The sequence below is a fragment of the Fukomys damarensis genome, unplaced genomic scaffold, assembly GCF_012274545.1.
Source record: "Fukomys damarensis isolate Sample0158 unplaced genomic scaffold, DMR_v1.0_HiC HiC_scaffold_34, whole genome shotgun sequence".
In the NCBI taxonomy this organism is placed as follows: domain Eukaryota; kingdom Metazoa; phylum Chordata; class Mammalia; order Rodentia; family Bathyergidae; genus Fukomys; species Fukomys damarensis.
Genome location: NW_022900946.1, coordinates 19,620,502 through 19,640,985, shown reverse-complemented (window position 1 = coordinate 19,640,985; position 20,484 = coordinate 19,620,502). Strand labels below are relative to the sequence as shown.

The window sequence follows — 20,484 nt, the reverse complement described above, 5'->3', positions numbered from 1 at the left end:
AAAATTCACTATAAAATTTAGACAATACAGCCAAAAACTGAAAAGTTTTTTCTTTTATCTATAGCAATAGCACTTAGGTTCATTTTTCCCTTGCAATTGTACCTATCTATACATGTGTTTGTCTCTGTGATTTTTCTTTCCTGAAGTTGGATCCTGACCGTCTTCCCACCCCCAACACTATTCCAATCACTCCTTTATCTCTACAAACTTGAGAACTTGATTTTTAATGGCACAGTAGCACTCCACCTTATAAAGGTTCCAAATGAAATTCATCCCACTGTGAAGTTCTGAGTGTCCTTGAGAAAAGTAAGTCTTTACTTAGAGCATCTAAAGTGGACAGGAACCACAGCGAGTCTCCCTGCCAACAAATCTGATCACTGCACCCTTCCTACCACATCTGAGTACCTGGTCTAGAGTCAAGGCTGGCTCAGACAGGAGACCCTCATTTATTTTGATGTTTTGGACAGGTTTACTGCCTGCCACTCAGCCAGAATTCTCCCTCAGAAAGTAGGGCTTTTCCTCTAGTTGTGGGGCTGACTTTCAGGAAGGAGCTCAACGGTCAGGACTCTTGACTCTAATCCAACACTAGTGGCTCCCAGAGATGAGCAGGTTCCTCTTCCTGAGCTAACTCTATCTTTGCCCTCTGCAAGCCTACACACATGGTTCTGACCTCCCCCTCCTCAGTTTGACAATGTCCGGAGTAGTCACCTGGTTGCTTCTGCACTGAACACTGAGTTGGTCACTGTAACCCCCCAGCCCTCTTCCAAGACTGGCCTTAATGTCTCTCCAACTTCTACCAAATCACTCTGAGGTGGAGGAACTTCCAATCACTAAGTTACCAAACAAACCCTGATGGGGAGAAAGATAGAATGATGGATCAGCCTTGAGCAATCCAGCAAAAGGAAGTCAGAAAGTGATGGCAATCCTGGAACTCCTCTCAGAAAACACACAGACAGGAGTTTGTGTCTCATCCTGGTCTGTGTTTTCTCTCTTCTGCTGGAAGCCAAGGGCTGTCTTGCTTGTGATGTAATCTAAGGTACACAATGCCTGGCACATAGCACCCACTCAACAAACAAATCACATATATACTATGGGAGCCTGGGTGACCCAGGGCTTCAGATGCCATCACACACTGACAGGCCCACCATCCCTGTAGGACCTGTCTCATCTACCTTCTCTGGGACTTTCCCAGGCATCTCAATAGATATGTCTACAGTCTGCTCTTGGCTTCTCCCTCACACAACAGTGACAACACCATAATGCAAAAGCTCAGATCCCACACAGGAACCTTGTTAGTTCATGTTTTTCCTCCATGTGCCACAAAGACTAACCCTGAGTACTAGGACTGCTGCCTTCAAAATGCATCATACATTGCCTCTGCATCCTCAGCTACAACTAAATGTACGCCACTATTACTGCTTTCCTGAAAAGAGGCACAGCGTTCCTGATCCTCAACATAGCCTCTCAGCACTCCCCTTCTTGTTTTGCCCACTAGAACATGTCCCCTGGGTCAGGGATGGAGTCATGTTTAGTTCACTGTGCATGGCGTGCTACACAAAAGGACTAGTAAACAGGCCAGGTACAGGAAGGCACAAACACTGTAGGAAAAGCTGTTACCAAATGCATGAATAAGGGCTGACAATTGAGGAGCTCCTAGTTAAGTGACTTTTGCCCACCTCAGCTGGCCTTCCTGGGTCCCCAGTAGGACAAATGCTCTATTCTTTGGGTCTAATACCCATATACCAGGGACCATACTGCGTACAGAAATCTCAGGCATGCCCTCCACTACACATAATGATGACCTGAGCATATAAATGAGATCATCACCACAGAAAGAACCTGACCGCAAATGTAAAACTGTGAGGCACAGGACTTCTTTCATGGTTCTAATAGGGTGTGGGAGAAGGCCTATACCTCAGGGGTCTCACTAGCTGCAGTACTCTCTTCTTTTTTCCTTTCTTCTTCTTCTTGTTCTAGTTCCTTAATGCTCTCTTCCAACACATTGGGCCAGAAGTCTCCTTCAAAGTAGGGCAACTCCTTGGCACTTGTGAGCCTGTCTTCAGTTGCTTGTTTGAAGATGTCCTAGGAGGGAGCAAAACACAGAGGTGAGAGACAACAGCCCACAGTGCTATTGACACCAGTACCGACATCAACCGACTGAGCAGGCCAGATGTCTCTGCATTTTCACTCTGTGCTTTCATATCCTTACCAGTGAACATTATTATAAAGCATGTGAGTGCAATTACAATCAACTGTGACAAAGTCATCACCTTCCTACAGCCAGGTACCTTGTAATCATGAATGATCCGCTCTGCAAATGCTTTGTCCAGCATCTTCTTGTACCACTCTTGTAGTCGCTTTGGTTTGGGGATTTTTTGATCAGGAGGGTGGCAATGAAATATATAGTCATCTCCTTCACTTGGGGGACAGGCCCAGATGTGCCCTGTTACATACCTGTAAGGGACACACACACACAAACAGAAATGTCAGTGAAATCAGTTCTGCATCCTAGGAATTATGGCTGAGGAGCAGGAACTAAAGGAAGGGCAGAAATAACTATGAAGAAAAACGCTGGTAGTGGAACCTACAAGCCAGCGTGATGGGGTGTGTATGTGGGAGCAGACTGAATTTCTATTGAGTGCAAACTCAAACCTAGCCATGAGCTGGCTATTAGAGGTACACTCATGGGGTGGGTTGAAGTTGCAGAGGTCTCATTAACCTTGTCATAGAGCCTGGGAACATAACTGTTCATCAAGCCACAGCACAGAAAGCACATCAAGGGATGCACTGAATTTACCTAATTCCTCCTACAAACTGGAAACAAAGTTTAGTATTTCTAAGGGGTTAATTTCAAATAAATCTCACTCTGTCCAAGACACTTCTATCAAATATCTCTAACTTTTTCAAAGCTGACAGATCTGGAACATAAAAACAAAGTAATGGAGAAAAAAGTCAGATATAAGAAAAACAGGAATTGCAGGATTCCATTTCAACAAAATATCCAGAAAAGACAAATGTATGGAGAGAGAAAGTAGATTAGTGGTTGTCTGATGCAGCAAAGGAGCACAGGGATCTTCTAAAGGGGAAGAAAATATTCTGAAACTCATTTATGGTGATAGTTGCACCATTTACAAAAGTTACTAAAAACCCCCAAAAGACAAACTTTATAGTAAGAAAATTATGACTAAATAAAGTGGAAAGAGGACAAAAAGCAAACAAAAGCAGACAAAGAGCTCCACTGTGCTCGCTCAAGTTGGATATATAGAGTTCATGGAAGGATTGATAGACTTCTGAATTAATCTCTGTATATTAGAAATAAAAACACATAAAATTTTAAATTAAAACACATAGCTGGGTGTGGTGGTGCATGCCTGTAATCCCAGCACTAGGGAGGCTGAGGCAGGAGGATTGCTGTGCCTTCAAGACCAGCCTGGGCTACATAATAAGTTCCAGTTCAGTTTCAACTATATAGTGAAACCCTGTCTCAAAACAAAACAAAACAACAACAAAATCACACACACACATATAAAGTTTTTATTGGTTCTGAGTAATAATATATCAAACTCACCCCAATTTCTTCACATATTCTAGGTATCCAATAAGGATCTCATGGTAAACAGCTGTCCGGAGGCAACGGGGCCGGAAGAAATGAATACTATCCAGATAAGATATATACACACGTCTGTGGGGGAAAGGGAGCACATTTTAAATTCCAGATTATTTTTCCAAAATGAAGCCAAATACCAATATGCAAAAAAGCCCCGGAAATAGATTTTGTTTTGATAGTGGTTAAGGTGGTCACCAAACAGGATGTGATAAAACCCTAATCACAGACCCCATTGTCAACCAAGGAAACAAGAACCACTTTCTTTTGCTGAACAAAAGGGACAATATCCCTTCCCAGGCAGAGTTAAGGAAGTATTAAAGCAACACTTGGGAGAAGCTACTTCCAGGGCTCTCACCCCTAGATTTCTCACTGAACCAAACTAACCCTTCTTTCACTTTTTGAGTGAAGAAACACTTCACTAAAAACAGGTGCAACTAGCTGTCCCCAACCACTGGCTTTCCAGGGTGACAGGCCTAGATAAAGAAGCAACAACAGTAAGACTAGGACCCACACACAGTCATAGCACAAACATCTCCCACTAGTTTAGAGGAAAACAAAAATAACTAGTTTGGTTAGTTAATGGTGGCTTAATACAGTACTGTAGAACACAGGTTTTTCTAAGACACTAGAGCATTGGTCTATTCATAAACAACAAGCTGAGTGACACTGTCAAAAGGAAAATGGAAGACTACCTTGTATTTGGCGGGGGACAATCAGAGCCGTATTCTTGGACATGCATTCCAAAAAAGCACACATCTACTCCATCAATTTCCTCAAAAGCAAAGAGGGCTTTGGTTCGATATGGGAAAGACTCAGACATTTCCCCAGAATCCACAAACCTGAAATAAAAATCAAAGATGGGTGTTTGCAAATGTCACATTCTACAAGATACTCTTGTTCTAAAATTGTCAGTGCAGAAGTGCTTGCTAAAGGCTTGTCTACCTCTTGGGACAATGTCCAGAGGTCTCCCCACGGGCCTGAGAAGCCTTGGAGCTCTGATTCAGTTCTTTCTGACCCAGTTTCTCAGACCTGGGAATTGCACTTCTGCTAGTGAACTTGGGGATTAGGAGCAAGGGCTGAATGTAAGCTCCAGCCAATAGGAAGGCTGATGACATCACAACCAAGAGTCCCACAGAGACAGGCTCTGCCAAGCAGGTATGGGGATCTCTCCCATCATGATTTAGGGAAGAAAGCACACAAACCGTGACTTCATCCCAGGCTTGACCTCCACAGTCTTGTCGGAGCTGGCCACGACTCTGACAAAAACCTCTCCAGCTTCAGGGTGATTCTGGCGCCGTAAAAACTTGTTTACTCGGTCTTCTAAGTGGTTTCCCAACCTAGTGGTCTGAAGTCCTAGGAAATCCAGAACAAGCAGATGACAGGACTTAGGAAGAGCTGCTAAGTCTTCAGTATCTGTCACTTTGTGATATTTTAGCGTTCTCTAATCACAAAAGAGATGTAATCTATCCAGTGACATGAGTGTTTTATGAGGGATCTTAGGCATTCAGCATCTTGGGATTTTTTTTTTTTACTAGGCCAGATGTTTCAATCTCTCTCTTTTAAATGAGGTCTGATTACGTAACACAGGCTGGGTTTGAACTCACTATGTACCCCAGGCTGGCCTTGAACTTGTGGAGAGCCTTCTGCCTCAGCCTCGCAAGTGCTTGGATTATAGGTGTGTACCACCACACTCAGCTGTTTCCTTTTTTGGTATGGGGATCAAACTTGGGTCCTTACGTTCTTGAGGCAGGGAGCAGCGCCACTGAGATAAATCCCTGGCCTGTTTCCATCTTTTTGAGTCACAGAAGTTGTCTGAATTTTATAGGGGCTTTGAGGCAGGATAGGGGCAAGGTTGTGCCATTCTTACTTCCTGCCCTTCCACCTGAGGTCCTGGGAGGTTGAGATGCAGTCTATGTAGAGCCCTGGCCTGGCCTTGGGATGCCACTGAGCAAAAGGCTCCTGTGTAGCTGGCCAGCCTTACAACTATCTCCCAATGATGTCTCAAACAGAAAGTCAGTTTGCTTTCTGTTCCAGAACTATGTTTTAGCAACTCTTAACTGTAGTGGGGAAAATGGCGCACCCTCTGGGAAAGGATGAACAAAGAGAAGATTGGGCCCTTTCCCACTCAAGTATACTGTAGTCTGAAACGGGACACCGAACATTCTATGGCTGACTTCATCAGCCAAGGACTGATTGTTGCTTTATGAGGACTCCAATCACCTGGAGGGAAGCAGAACAGGTACTAGGTCAGTACCCTACTCTGGCCCTAAACCATCACCTCCATGAGGCAGTCTTGTCCTGGGTCAGTCCCCACCTGGCTACTGCAAGCGGAAGCTACCACAGGCCAAACATTAAGCCATTTTATAGAGGAATAGATGGGAAAACTATAAAAGGTTCATGATGGTTTTTAGACATCGGATGGGGTAACAGGTAGGGGGACGTGTGGAGAGGTTGCTGGAGACTGAATCTAGAGTCTTACATATACCAAGCATGTGCTCTATCGCTGAACTTCACCCAAGTCCACAGATGATAGATTCTGTGTTTGTGTGTGTGCTCACAATGAAGATCAAACCCAGAGCCTCCTGTATGCAGTCAATCATTCTGCCATTGAGCTGTATCTTTGGCCCCTTAAATAGCAAAACATTTTAAAATTCATTATTAAATAGCAAAAAAAAAAAAAAATTTTTTTTTTTTTTTTTGAGACAGGGTCTCACCATGTAGTTGAGACTGACCTGGGACTCACTATGTAGCCCAGGCTGGTCTCGAACTCACAGCGATCCTCCTGCCTCAGCCTCCTGAGTGCTAGGGTTACAGGGGTGCGCCACCACACCTGGCCTAAAATAGCAAAATTTTAAAGATGTTATTGACCTTTTAATATTTTCCACATTAGTAAGAAATAAATCTATTTGAGATCTTAGAATACTTCTTTACTAAGGTCAAGAAACATCTCGAAAGCCGGGCGTGGTGGCACATACCTGTAATCCCAGCACTCAGGAGGCTGAGGCAGGAGGATTGCCGTGAGTTCGAGACCAGCCTGGGCTACACAGTGAGTTTCAGAGCAGTATGAACTACATAGTGAGACCCTGTCTCAAAAAAAACCAAAAAAAACAAAAAACAAAACAAAAAACAAAAACCAAAACAAAAAAACCCAAAAAAAGAAATATCTGGAAAATTGAGGTTAAGCTTCCAAATTTCATTTCTCTGTAATAAACATAATAGTGGGTATGTAAACTATACCCCAATAATAAAGTGGTTAAAAAATAAGAGTGGCAAAGGAAAAAAGTGGAAAAATAAAAATTTGTAAAGCTATAAAAATGAAGAGAAAACGAATCTGAGATCTATTTAATACATTTTTTGCCACAGGGTCTCACTATGTAGTTCAGATTGGTCTTGAACTCAATACGTAGCCCAGGATGGCCTTGGATTCATGGTGATCCTCCTGCCTTAAGTCTCCCAAGTGCTGGGATTAAAGGCGTGCGCCACCATACCTGGCCTGATACTGTGATGAACATCTATAGACCTTGCATAGTCAGGCTCTGAGCCCCTGTACCTGGCACTCTACCTGGCTGAGAACTGCTCTGAAGTGTAGACACAAGTACAAAAGGGGCTCACGGGTCATAATACCCATTCCTGATGAAGTCCCTGAAGGGAATTCTCAAATTCTCCGCTCCTTGAATTCTTATACTGCTGCTGAGAGCAAGTTTTGTTCCCTTATAAAGTGGCTTACAATTCAGATCCATGGCAGCCCTCCTAGAGTCTGGGGCTCAAGAATAATGGTCACACAACTCTGTGTGTGTGTGTGTGTGTGTGTGTGTGTGTGTGTGTGTGTGTGTGTTAGGGGCGATTTCACTTAGTTCTAAGCTACTTGAAAGAATATGCTGACAAACGTTCTTTCAGAATTTACAAAGTTTGCTGTCTAAGCTTCTAAAGTCTTATTAAAAACAAAGACTAATCATAAAAGCTAGCTAGCTGTCATAAAAGGGTCAAACCAAATAGCCCTTTAAAACAAACAACAACCAAATAGACCTTTTATGTGTCAGCCAAGAAAAAATACAAAGTATCAGGAAACTCTCAGATGAAGACCTTTGACAACTGAACTCTAAAACCATGTGTTAATAGGTACCAAAGGAAGACCAGGGAAATCTATTCACTTTCTAAAATGTACAATCCAGAAAACAGCAATCATCCACAAACTTACTCTTAGCACTGAATTTGTTTTCTTTTCGAGGTCTGCCAGTTTTCTTCAAGCAGTTGTCACACACAAAGCTGCAAAACAAATAATAGATGTGATCAGATTACTATATGCAACAGTATATGCTGCCAAACCAAGACATTCAGCATTAAAATTGTTAGCAGTTTAAATCATATCATTGTAAAAGGAGTGAAGAGGCAGGCAGCTTTGATTTTACAATTCCTAAAGCAGGCAAACACTTAAGACTTAAATTTAGAACCAACTGCCATCTCCCTTAATTGCTCAATTTTTGCTGACAACAATGAACAAGACAAAGCCACCATAGCTGTCCTCCCTGGGATCTGTGCAGAACCTCTCTCTTCCCAAGATCACAGGAAATTACTCACCCTGAAGGCCAAATGATGTCATAGTGCAGAACACAGATCTGATGCATCTTTCGGCCACACTCCTTGCAATCAACAAAACTGGAAGTCAAAGAAAGCACACTCAGCAGAGCCACATAGATGCAGCCTCAGGCAGAAGCCTGGGTGTGTTCTGCGGATCACCTGAGTACCTCTAACATTTGTGCATGAGCTGACTGATCCAGCTGTACTTTACAAATGCATCTAACATGGTATTTTCTACAGGAAGAAGTGGATTTTCTCCTCTTCTTTGTATAAGAAAGGGTTTCATTCCTTTTTTCCCCAACTTCTCTGTGCAACTAGAAATGAAACTTTGTTGATTTTAGGGATATTGCACAGGGTAGTACATTACTATGCATTTTCAAGATTCTCCTCTCTCTTTTTTTTGGTGGTACTAGGGATGGAACCTAGTGCTTCATGCATGCCAGGAGATCACTCTACTGCGGAGCTATATCCCCAGCCTTTTAAAACTTATTTTGAGATGGAGGTCTCATTATGTTGCCTGCACTGTCCTCGAACCCATGATTCTCCTGCCTCAGCCTCCCAAGTAGCTGGGATTATAGGAAGATCCATGCTTTTTCTAGGTTATTATATTTATCTAAAACTGACTCTAGAGATAAAGACAGTAATTTCAGTGTTATAAACACTTGCTGTTATTTTGGGCCCCCATTCCCTTTCTGCCAATTACCCTGATACTGTGAATTGAACTCAGGGACTTCTATTGAGCTATATCCTAGGCCATTTTCATAAGTCTCTCTCTCTCTTTTTTTTTTTTGGTACCGGGGATTGAACTCAAGTCCTTAAGCTTACAAGGCAGGCCACTGAACCGCTGAGCTAAATCCTCGGCACCCCCCAGGCCATTTTCATTTTTAAAAATTTTCGAGCCAGGGTCTCACTAAGTCTATAAAGTTACCCAAGCTGTGCTCAAACTAGCACAATCCTTTTGCCTTAGCCTCCTGGGTGGTATGCACCACTTTGATTTAAAACTTGTCTTTTTTTTTGGAGCGTGTTTGAGACAGGGACTTGCTGTGTATTCCAGGCTGGCCTTGAACTCTAGGTGCTCCTCCTGCCTCAGCCTTCCAAATGCTAGAATGACAGATGTGTGCTGCTATGCCTGCCTGGCTAATATTTTTTTTTTTTTTTTGGTACCAGGGATTGAACTCAGGCCTTTGCACTTGCAAGGCAGGTGGTGGAACCACTGAGCTAAATCCCTGGCCCCCTATGTTCCTGATCTTAGCCAAAAGGCCGAGAAGCAATAACATGTGTTCTTAAGTCTAAAGAATTTCTATAGTTGGGCATAGTGGCACACACCTGTCATCACAGCACTCGGAAGGCTGAGACAGGAGGATTGCTGTGCGTTTGAGGCCAACCTGTGCTACACAGCAAGTTCAAGGCCAGCCTGGACTACATTTGTAAGACTGTTTCAGGAAAAAAAAAAAAAAAAAAAAAAGAATTTTTAGGATATGGACAGGTAGGAAAGGTGAGAGCAGCAGCCATACTGGACCCATGGCATAAGAGTTGCCTGATCTGACACAGTAGTTCTGCTGGTTAATAGGCTATATAGGAGTATACACTACCACAGCAGGAGGTGGCCCACCTATTTCCCCAGAACCACTCTCCACACTGCTCTGCACAGACAGAGCTGGGCCCCATTATCTCCAGAAGCCACCTCCTTCTAAATTCTCAACACCAAGATGCTGGGGGTCAAAACAAGCCTTCAGCTCACTTTCTTAAAGCTGCCACAGCTCCACTTTTGTTGTGTAAGGCTTAGGGCACCAGAAAGCATTGTGGCTCAGGCTCTTCTGGAATGTGACTTTCACTCTTGCTAACAACTGTGAGGTCTCTTGACCCTTTATCCTGTTACTGTATGTGCCATAAAAGCCTTTAGCCATGATCTACCCTAATTCAGCCTCTCTTTCATGGCTCTCCTGGTGGTGGCAATGCTGGGAGGACATCACACACAAACAATACTGTGTAAAACAGTGGTAGCATGCCTTTATACTCTGCATACTTTATGCTCTGCATCTGTCTGGGGTCTCCTTTCCCATGCCATGTGGCTGCCACACCTGGCCCTTTATTACTTCTTCCTTCCAGTGTTCAATCACCCTCACCAGCTCTGCCTATAATCTCTGAAACTAAGCACGGCCTCTTTATCCCCATGCATCTGCAACAGTAAGAGTTGGCAACAGTAACTCCCTCAATTCTTGTGTTCTAGGCAAAGATACTTCACTTTCAACTCCTCCCTCTTATGTCAGAAAAAGGGAATATAAAAAAAATGCTGCTATGTGTTTGTGACCCTACGACATCACTATGAATTCTCTACCTCTCCTCCACCAATTATTATGGACTACTTAGATGGCTCCCTCACCTTTGGCCTCAGCCAACTCCTGTTTTAGTTCAAGCCTCAACTTCTTGCCTAAATTGTACCTGAAGTCTCCTAATATTCCCCTACTAGAGATCAAAGTCTTTTTCCTGGGCTTTTAACCTCCCAGATCCAAGTTATCATTCTATACCAGTAACCAGCACTGTTCTTCAAAACCTCCCCGTCACATATGGTATAAAGTCTATCAAAAACTGTATGTATATGTCATATGACTTGATCTTCACCTAGTGCACCTGCCTCAACCATTCTAGGTAACCTGTAGTTTTGCTAAACATCTTGAGTTCTTTCATTCCTTTCTGTCTAGAATGTCTGCACCCCACTGTTCAGCACCTATCTCCAAATGAATGTCATTTTTTTCCCAGGAAACTGAGGCAAACTGTGGTGATGCCTGTCTGTCCAGGCTGGGAACCTTCACCGCTGGGACCCTGGGACCTCATTTGCTGTCTCCTATTCCTATACTAAGATTCAACTGTCTATGCTGGCTAGACCACAACAGCTGAAAAAAGAAAACCCCTGCTCCCCACTGAGCCACACAATCCACTGGATGGCATCCAGTATGTGAATTATTTTTGAAACTGGAAGTGAATATAAATTGAAAAGAAACTTTAAAAAAAAAATCATTCAAGGGAAGACTTAATATGAAAAAGAGGTGGAGAATGAGGAATAATAACCCAGCCAACATTAAAGGCACCGGTGGTGTTTGCAAAAAGTCTCCATATACACCAGCACTTAGCCAGCTCTGATATTTTACGTCATCTCATACCTGGATAATAGGTAAGAGAGCTTAAGTAACTTGCCAAAGTAAAGTTAAGCTTCCAAATGTAGCCTGGGTGGAATATCTCTGTCTTCTCTTATAGCAAATTACCTCCTCGCAACCAGGAAGCGTGGGGCCTGCTCCTCAATGTGTTCTAGTACACATCTCTCAGAGTCAATGTGGCTGGAGCCTACAGTCATGAAGTAGGCCTAGAAAGGGACCTATCCTTCGGACATAAAAATTGTGGGTATCACTAGGCACTGAAGTAGCCCCCAGGACTCTAGTATGGGTACCAAGGGGTGGGTACAGCACTAAGGAACTCTTAAGTCTCTTCAGAAGATATTACAAAGAAAAACTGTGCAAATGTAGCATCTTCTCATCACCAAAGACAGAGGGAAGAATATACACTGCACTTCACGTTATTTTTAGAAAACAGTTTCTAAAAGGCTTTCTTTCTAAAACTTCTGCTGAAAGTATACTAACACTTCTCTACCAAGTAGTCCTGCTTTTGGTCTCTAAAGAATCACAATGAACAATGAATGGCTGGTTTTGTTGTTTTTTGGTAGTACTAAGGATAAGATAGGGGTGCTCTACCACTGAGCCGTGTCCGCCAGCTCTTTTTATTTCGAAACAAGAGTCGGCCAAATTACCCAATTATCCTTCTGCTTCAGCCTCCTATGTAGTTGGGATTACAGGCATATGCCATCATGCCTGGCTCTGAATGGCTTCTTAAAAGACACCCATGACAAATTACTAGTGGTTCTAATAGAACTAAGCACCCATCTAATTTTACTGTTAAAATTCAGTACAGTTCTTGGAGAATATGTTGCATTATCTATTTGATTCAAGTTAAAAAAGAATCTGTAACTGAAGTAACTTCACACAACACCACTGAGAGCAAAGTATTTTTAATGTTTTCTTCCACAACCCAATCATAAGAATTCCTTTATCTGATCTAAAACCAAAATTAAAAGTAAGAAAAATGATTATATACTCACGGTTCAGGATCTAAAGTATCATTTTTCTTTTTTTCAAATTGATCCTTAGAAATTGTCCTTGTTAAAAAAGAAAGTAAGAAAAAATGTTAACTAAAACTTATTTGTTAAATATAAACTACTGGGTCTCTGCAATATTTCAAAACTAGTTATTCAAATAATAACAAATAACACTCAACTGAAATCTCAACTACATTTAATGAATATAAAATTTATTTCACAGAAAGCACTATCTTTCTTCCCCCATGTATTTCACTACCATTTATTTTCCATATATTTTCTCTTATTTGTGGTGCTAAGGATGGAACACAGAGCCTTATACAAGCTAGGCAAGCTCTCTATCACTAAGCTATAACCCACCCTTCAGCCCTACAATCTGATTATTAATCATACAGGCCAGAGAATTAGGATAAGTCTGACAAAGGGGGGCAATCCAATTTCCAGTCCCCCCCGTTAGACAAAGGAGTGATAATGTCTCTCAATAAATTTTTCCTACTCTTAAAGGGAAATAAAGATAAATCAAACATGCAGAATTCTAGTCATTTTGGTTGGGCTGTGGTTTAGTGCTAGGTTGCTCAGCAAACCAAGTTGTGGAGGTAGCACCTACGTCACTGAAACTGGCTTCCCTGTGGAACATAGCCACTCTGTGGACAATTTTCCAATACGGTCAGAAGCATGGAAGACTGAGAAGCCCAGTCTGGAGAAAACAGAAAACCACAAAACACTTGCAGATAGGAGCAGATGTGTGGGCAGCAGACTTTTTAGGCATTTCAAACACATACAGTAAGTTGACCATCTAATTTGTGGTTTTCCTTTTTCTTGTCATGCTTTGGTTATTCTATCACTCAAAGGTAAACTGTCAGATATGGGGAGGAAAAAGTTAACTCAGTGCAGATATAAATGAACAAACTCATACTTGTCTTTATTATAGCTAGTAAACAAGTTAAACCACCAGCAGAAAGGAGACACATTTACACTTTAGGCCAGAAAATGGAGAACATTGCTATCTCACTAATCTGCACTGGCTCAACCATTTAAAGGATGAAGGGTTAAGTGGAAGATAAACTCCAAGATAAAAGATGGAGTATTATGCAAAATGCACATTGCACTGCATTTCTGTGACTATAGCTACCTGGTTTATTAGACCTAAATGAAAATTTACAATTTCTCCAAGTGGAAGTTAATGACCATGAGGAAGAAGCCATCCATCCAGGATCTTGCTATGTAGTTCAGGCTGGCCTTGAACTCATGGCAATCCTTCTGCCTCAGCCTCCTGAATGCTGGGATTAAAGGTGTGCATCACCACACCCAGTGAAAAAATACTGACTGAGATAAGGTCTCAGCTGTGTAGTTCAGGCTGGCCTTGAACTCACTATGTAGCCCAGGCTGCCCTTGAAATTATGGTGATCCTCCTGTCTCAGCCTCCCGAGTGCTGGAGTGCTGGGTCTACAGGCGTGCACCACCACGCCAGGCTGAAAAAAATAATTTTTTAAAAAAGATTATTGTCTAAAGAGACCACTGCTGTATTTCTTTTTGACAGTGCTTGGGAATTGAACTCAGGAGGCATTGAACTACATCCTCAGTCCTTTTATTTTGAGATGGGTTCTTGCTACATTGACTGGTTGGCTTCAAATTTGTGATCTTGCTTCAGCCTGCTCAGTAGCTGGGTTTACAGGTATGTGTGTTTCCAGCTAGGCACTCTTTTTTTTTTTTTTTTTTTTTTTTTATATGGGAGATTGAACCCAGGGCCTTAGCATTGAGCTACGTTCCCCAGCTCTTTCACTTTTTAAATTCTCAGACAGGGGCTTGCTAATCCTCCATTTTTATTCTGAGATAGAGTTTCACTAAGTTTCTAAAACTGCCTGGGCTGGGCTAAAACTTGTGATCTTCCTTTCTCATTCACAGAGTGGTGGGATTATAGGTGTGCACCATCATGCTCAGATTAGACCCTTATCATCTTTAAATGCAAATGTATCTACAAACACATCCATGTACACATAATTTAAATTAAATGTGGGCATGGTTAAAATGAAAAGAAAAAACATATTGCACAAAAGTCAAATTTGGCAGACTCTGGCTTCCCTTTTAATCACAGACAAGAGGGAAAAATGGAAAAGAAGGTACTTACGTCTGGGGTTGTGAAGGGTCGTCACCCAGGGTCACATTCTCGCCCTGGATCTCTGTGAAACACTTCTCACAGAAATGATACCTGTCAGCAAGAAGGCCATACTTGGGTGAACTGGTCCATCATAACACACATCCACCCAAGCAACGAAGCCACCAATCAGAGCAGGGCAGAGCACCACGACGAAGGGGGGGCGTTGTTGGTTGATTGATGGGTCAGTGAGGACAATGAAAGGAACAGAGGGCAGGTGGGGAAGGGTAGGGTTAGAGAACAGGGAAGGGAACAAATAGCACAGACATAGAGGTAAGACGCAAACACCAGACAACACAGAGCAGAAAGCCAAGGCAAAGCATTGATTAGCATTCGGTCTCATTGCACACGTCACAGGCCATCATCACTAACAACGACAGGCTCGGACCAGCTCCAAGATGCAAATGATTTCAAGGAGTAGAGTTGTTAATACTAGGATTGCATGGAGCCTAAATTTAGAAATTTGAATTCTGCTATAAAAATTAATGCCAGGGTTTAAGATAGAAAATTTTACTTTGAACAAAACAGTCTGACAAAAAGCGTTAAAAAAGCAATTTCAACTGAAATAGCTTTATTTTTCAAAATGGAAAATTTATGCTTGACAGCAATTCAAAGGTTCCAGTATTAAGCCAGATCTTTCAATGTGTGATAATACTGAGCATCCAGAACTGGTTTTAATTTTTCCTGTTATTTTTCTCATGTTAATCACTCAGTTGTGTTATAATACAAATGAAACCAAATCCATATTCTAGACAAACATTTAACAGAAATGCAGTCAGGATCAAAGACTTTCCAGGCATTTATTAATAAAAAGAGAAAAATTGTAATATATTGTATAAACAATACAATATATGTAAATCCACAAACAATTTTAAAGACTTAAAATCAGTTCTAACTTTGATTTGTAATTTTGGCACTCGGACCAATCATTCATCAATCTGAGATACTTGGCGAATGAATGTTCTGACTTGGTCACAACCCAAATTAAGCAAATTTAGAGTTAATCTTTAAAGCACAATCTGCATTTGAGAAATTATCCATCACACCAATTTCTTATTTGATAATAACATAAGAGCCTGGGCTCAAGCTATCAAGTTAAAACAATTAAAATAAAAGAATTAAATGTTTGGAAAGGACATGAACAAGAAATCAACAAAAATGCAGGAGGATGCTGCAATAAAACAAGATGAGCACACAAGAATACTATAAAATAGAAAAGCTGAATGGAGGTGAATTATACAAGCAAAAAGAATGAGCATAAAGCGGCAACGGCAGCACAATAAAATGCAGGTTTAGTGCTCAAAACTATATCTACAAGATGCCAAGAAAGATTAGTATTAAAGACACTGTGACGAGACTGGAATGCCACGCTGAACCCCAAGTGCAAACTGAGACCCGGCAGTTAAGTGCGGTTTCACACACCCACCCACCACCACTCTACTCACTGAACTACGAGACTGGGATGAGGGAATGGACTACTAGGAGAGGTCTCCCATAAATCCCAGTGCTACTCTTTATTAAATATATAAAGCATTTTGTCTGCTAAATTTCACTAACCAGGACACAGCAAATTTAAAGCATAAAACTTCAGAGCATGCACAATATATCAAGATTATCCAATTTCCCATTTCTGGCTGATGAAGAACAGGGAAAATTCACTGCAGGCAACAACTCGATTAATGTTTCTTGCAGGGGCTAGTTTATTTTGGACCAATTCAATAAATAAATTAAAAAACTCTGACTAGAAATAAGACAAATTAACACTTTATACATATATATATATCTGTAAAAAAGTAAATACACATATATTCTGGTCATTCACTATTTTGCAAATATTCTTATGGAGTCTTAGGATCATATAGTAAAAAGAAATTTCACATGTAGAAGGGCATGGTTATCACTGCAAGAAAGTATAAAAACTATAAACCAACTCAGTGGCAACCAAAATAGTATGTGAAGTAGACATTCTCTCAAAGCCAAGTATTTCCCTTTTAAAAAAGAGGCTCGGAACTGAATGCTCCATTCACTATACAGCAACACAGCACTGTGGATCAGCAAGCGGGACTGTTGGACATAATTTAAATAAAATATATCACTGTGATTCCAAGTGAGTATAAATGGTTTTAAAATCCTGAGATTCATTTTATTCGTGCAGAGCATCAAACGCTAGCAACATCCAGGAAACAAGAACCATGAACCCATGACTTTCTAGTTGGAGAGACAGAATGCTAACAGACTCTAATGTCTATCCCAAAGCACTGGCAGAGAAATCTGAGACTCTGTCCTATTTATGTTTAAGAAGGGGAGAGAGCAGGGCCCATGGCCTCCCTTCATCACCCTTCAGCGACATGAGACAGTGCGCAAAATGGAGAGGGGCCACCCATCTAGTCAAACCAGCGGCCAAGGGTCACACATGTTAACACCAAACTGCCCCCATCTGTTACCCCATCTAAGCTTTGTTTCCCCTAGAAATAAAGATTTAGAAATTTATTTTTCAACCAAAAGAAACTAGATGACATTCTGCCTTGTGTGAAAGAAGCAGTTTGATGAATATGGCATTGCAAAGGAGAAATATTGTGAATGTGATGATGCATATCTGAGTTGCTAAAGTTAGCATAATGTAACTGCATGGTTTATAAGGATAACTTAATATATGGAATAAGTTTTCAAATGCAGATTGTTTAAAGTGCTATATCAGTATATGTAATAGGGGGGTGTGTGTTAGAAATTGACCCCAGGGCCTCATACATGCTAAGCAAGCCTTCTACCACTGAGCTACACCCCTCCCTAACCCCTAATACTGCATCAATGTCCAAAGATAACCTTTATGTCCACAGATATTTATTAAAAAAGCTGTAAGTTTTCCCAACATGAGTTACTTCCAAAACATCACATCGTGGTAACAAGTAAAAATGTAGCCATGTACTAGTTCACAAGAGTTGAAGTGGTTTGTAGAATTTTCTATTGTTCAAAGTGCTCAAATAGTTTAACACAAGTGAATAATTACAAGACTACCAGTGTTCATAAACAAAGAACAAAAATGAAGGCAATCAGAATGCTCATTATGAAACTGTGCCACTGCTTTCTTAGAATCACAGCATGTCAATTACTCAAGTACATCATTCTAGGAGCACAGAGGTAAGCCTACCTTTTCAAAATGTATTATTCACAGAACACAACTTTTTATTTTCATTTCCACTCAAGAAAAATATACTATATTTGTTTAGAAATAAAGGAGGAAAAAATGAAGTCCTAGTAGAAATAAAATAAAATGAAAATTCAGGATGGTTTGCATGCCATAGATAACATCCTCTAAGTTGGCTATAATGTGTCCTGATCCTATCAATTCTATTTAACTTTAATTGCTCTAAAAGTTACATGGCCCAAATCTATTCAAATCAGTAAAAATAGGGCCGTAAAGGACCCAGGAACAGTGAAACAAAAATAAAAAGGCCCCAGAGACTGGTAAATAGCCTGTAATTTCTTCAAAACTGTGCTGGATGTCAGAGTAGCAGGGGCAGTACTTTTCAGGATACAGTCAATATTAAAACCCGCTCATGCCGGGGATTTATTTAGCTTAGTGGTTCGGTGGCCTGCCTTGTAAGCTCAAGGACCTGCGTTCAATCCCCAGTACCAACCAAAACAAAACAAAACAAAAAAACAAAAAAAACCCGTTCTTTTAAACAACTTTGTTTGGTACATTAATGGTAATCAATGATCATTCCTACAAAGTACTCCACTGGACAATGGGCAACAAGAAGGTATTCTGTCTTGGACAAGCTTGACACATTATGAGATATGCGGAGGGTTTTGGGATAATGGAGAAGCCAATACTTCTGGAACACCATCTGCTCATTATGGGATGGATCCCATTAGGATGGGGCCATGATATGGATCTCATATGAAAGGGCCATGATATCATTTTAAACTGCTGTCTTAAAGTGCTTCTATCGATAAAGGGAGATATTTAGACAGAAATTAAACTCTGAAACTGTTTTAAGGAAGTTGATCGTGTAGGCTCCATCTTGCTGGAATCCAGTGGGTCTGGCAGGGCTTAAAGTCCTTCTTGAGACACTTTTTTTAAAATTTTTTGAGGCAGGATTTCACTTGTAGTTCAGGATAGCCCTGACCTCACTATGTATCCCAGCCTGGCTCCGCACTCACAGCAATCCTCCTGCCTCAGCCTCTGGAGTGCTGGGATTACAGGTATGCATCACTATGCCCAGCTCTTCAGACATTTTGTACCAACATTTCTTTTGGTAAATAAGAGGACTTTCATAGGAGTTATTATTTTGAACATGGTTTTATTTTCTTTAAAAATTTAAAGAATTTGGGGCTGAGGATTTAACTCAGTGATTCCACTATGCAAGGACCCACGTTTGATCCCTGGTACCATTATGAAAAAAAAAAAAAAATTAAAGAATTCAAAAAATAACTGCAAGAAAAGTAATGCAAAAATTCCAAATTCATTAGGTTTGTGTATGAACCTTTGAACAAATAATAAAAAGCTATGTCTTGGGCCAGGATTTAGCTTAGTGGTGAAGTGCCTGCCTCACAAGTGCAAAGTCCTGAGTTCAAACCCTGGTACTGAGAGGGAAGAGTTGGGAGAAAGCTATGTCGTTTGAACTTTTAGAACATATATAATTACCAAGACTGCCAAAAAGCAAAATAATTAAATGCTGGCATTTAATACCTCAAGTACAAGACAGAGAACCAGCACAAACTTCATCTAGGTCACATAAAAATTCCAGTTGTCAGTTCACAAAATGAAGTTGACATTATTGAATTTAACCAAATTCATAACTTGTGTTTTAAGCACAAATGAAGTCCTCGTGCAACCAATGTGTTGTCACATAAACCAATGGATACAAAGAAGTTTTAATTTTTATTTTTTGGTTTTTATGAGACAGGGTCTAATTATGCATTTAGGCTGGCCTGGAATTTGTGGCAATCCTCCTGCCTCAGCCTCTTCAGTACTGGGATTACAGGTGTGTGCCATCACACCCACCTTAGGAGTCTAATTTTTAAAACAATCCCCAAACAATGCAAGTTGTTATTTGTATAGGGAATCAACAACAACAAATAATTTCATTCTCCTGTTTCAGGTAAGAGATCTATTCCATTCTCTAACTACTTTCACATTTCAAAAATGACGGCAGCTCTTTTTCAAGCAGACCTACTAAACTCAAAACCCTAAAATGAGAGAGCTCATTTTGTATTATACTACTAATTTAAAATAAGAAAATAAAATCCTTTAGGCTTTTTTATTTTTTTGAAAGGAAGAAGTACTAGTACAAGTCTTTCCACCAGACCAGCCAGGCTAAATTACCTAGGCAAACAATTTCTGGCAAAAAAGCAAATATCATTTTTCTACTCTCTGAATGTCTTAGAAAAGGTACTGCAAGCTTTGTTTTGTTTTGTTTTGATTTGATTTTTTGAGACAGGGTCTCACTATGTAGTTGAGACTACCTGGAACTCACTATGTAGCCCAGGCTGGTCTTGAACTCACAGTGATTCTCCTGCCTCAGCCTCCCTAGTGCTGGGATTACAGGCATGTGCCACCATGCCCAGCTGACACTGCAAGCTTTATCAAAGTTACTTTCAACTTGAGTTTGTTGCTTTCAGGGTCACATTTTCAAAAGATTGTGTCTTATGAATAAATATATCTAATCCAAAGCAGAATGACAAATGGTTTTGAGGTTAAATTTTTATACCATAAAAGTGTACTTTACAATTAGGCCTGAGTGACCAAGAAACATTGCAATTGTGACACTTTTCACTGGAACTGGAAAAAAGAAATAACATACCCTTTTGCCCTATAGTGCAGGCAACTGCTGGATGCTTACCTATTCTGATAGCTGTAGTAAGCTGCATCTCGAGGAATTGTGCACAGCTGCTTCCCATAACAGCACAAAGTTTGTGGGGAAAACTCATACTGCAAAAACAAAGGAGAGAATACTAAAAATACATTCTACTTGCCATCTAACAATGTTCTAG

The 20,484-nt window shown here is 40.9% G+C and overlaps 1 protein-coding gene across 1 annotated transcript in view; it reads right to left on the bottom strand.

Annotated features, from left to right (window-relative positions):
- Crebbp (CREB binding protein) overlaps positions 1-20,484 on the bottom strand; it is a 132,875-nt gene that overhangs the window by 6,062 nt on the left and 106,329 nt on the right. The window contains exons 19-28 of the mRNA XM_010644189.3: positions 20,334-20,422; positions 14,461-14,541; positions 12,336-12,392; positions 8,186-8,263; positions 7,806-7,873; positions 4,810-4,960; positions 4,300-4,446; positions 3,569-3,682; positions 2,289-2,454; positions 1,915-2,082 (exon numbers count right to left, since the gene is read on the bottom strand). Coding sequence (XP_010642491.1) covers positions 1,915-2,082; positions 2,289-2,454; positions 3,569-3,682; positions 4,300-4,446; positions 4,810-4,960; positions 7,806-7,873; positions 8,186-8,263; positions 12,336-12,392; positions 14,461-14,541; positions 20,334-20,422 — 1,119 coding nt within the window. The remainder of the gene's footprint in view (positions 1-1,914; positions 2,083-2,288; positions 2,455-3,568; positions 3,683-4,299; positions 4,447-4,809; positions 4,961-7,805; positions 7,874-8,185; positions 8,264-12,335; positions 12,393-14,460; positions 14,542-20,333; positions 20,423-20,484) is intronic.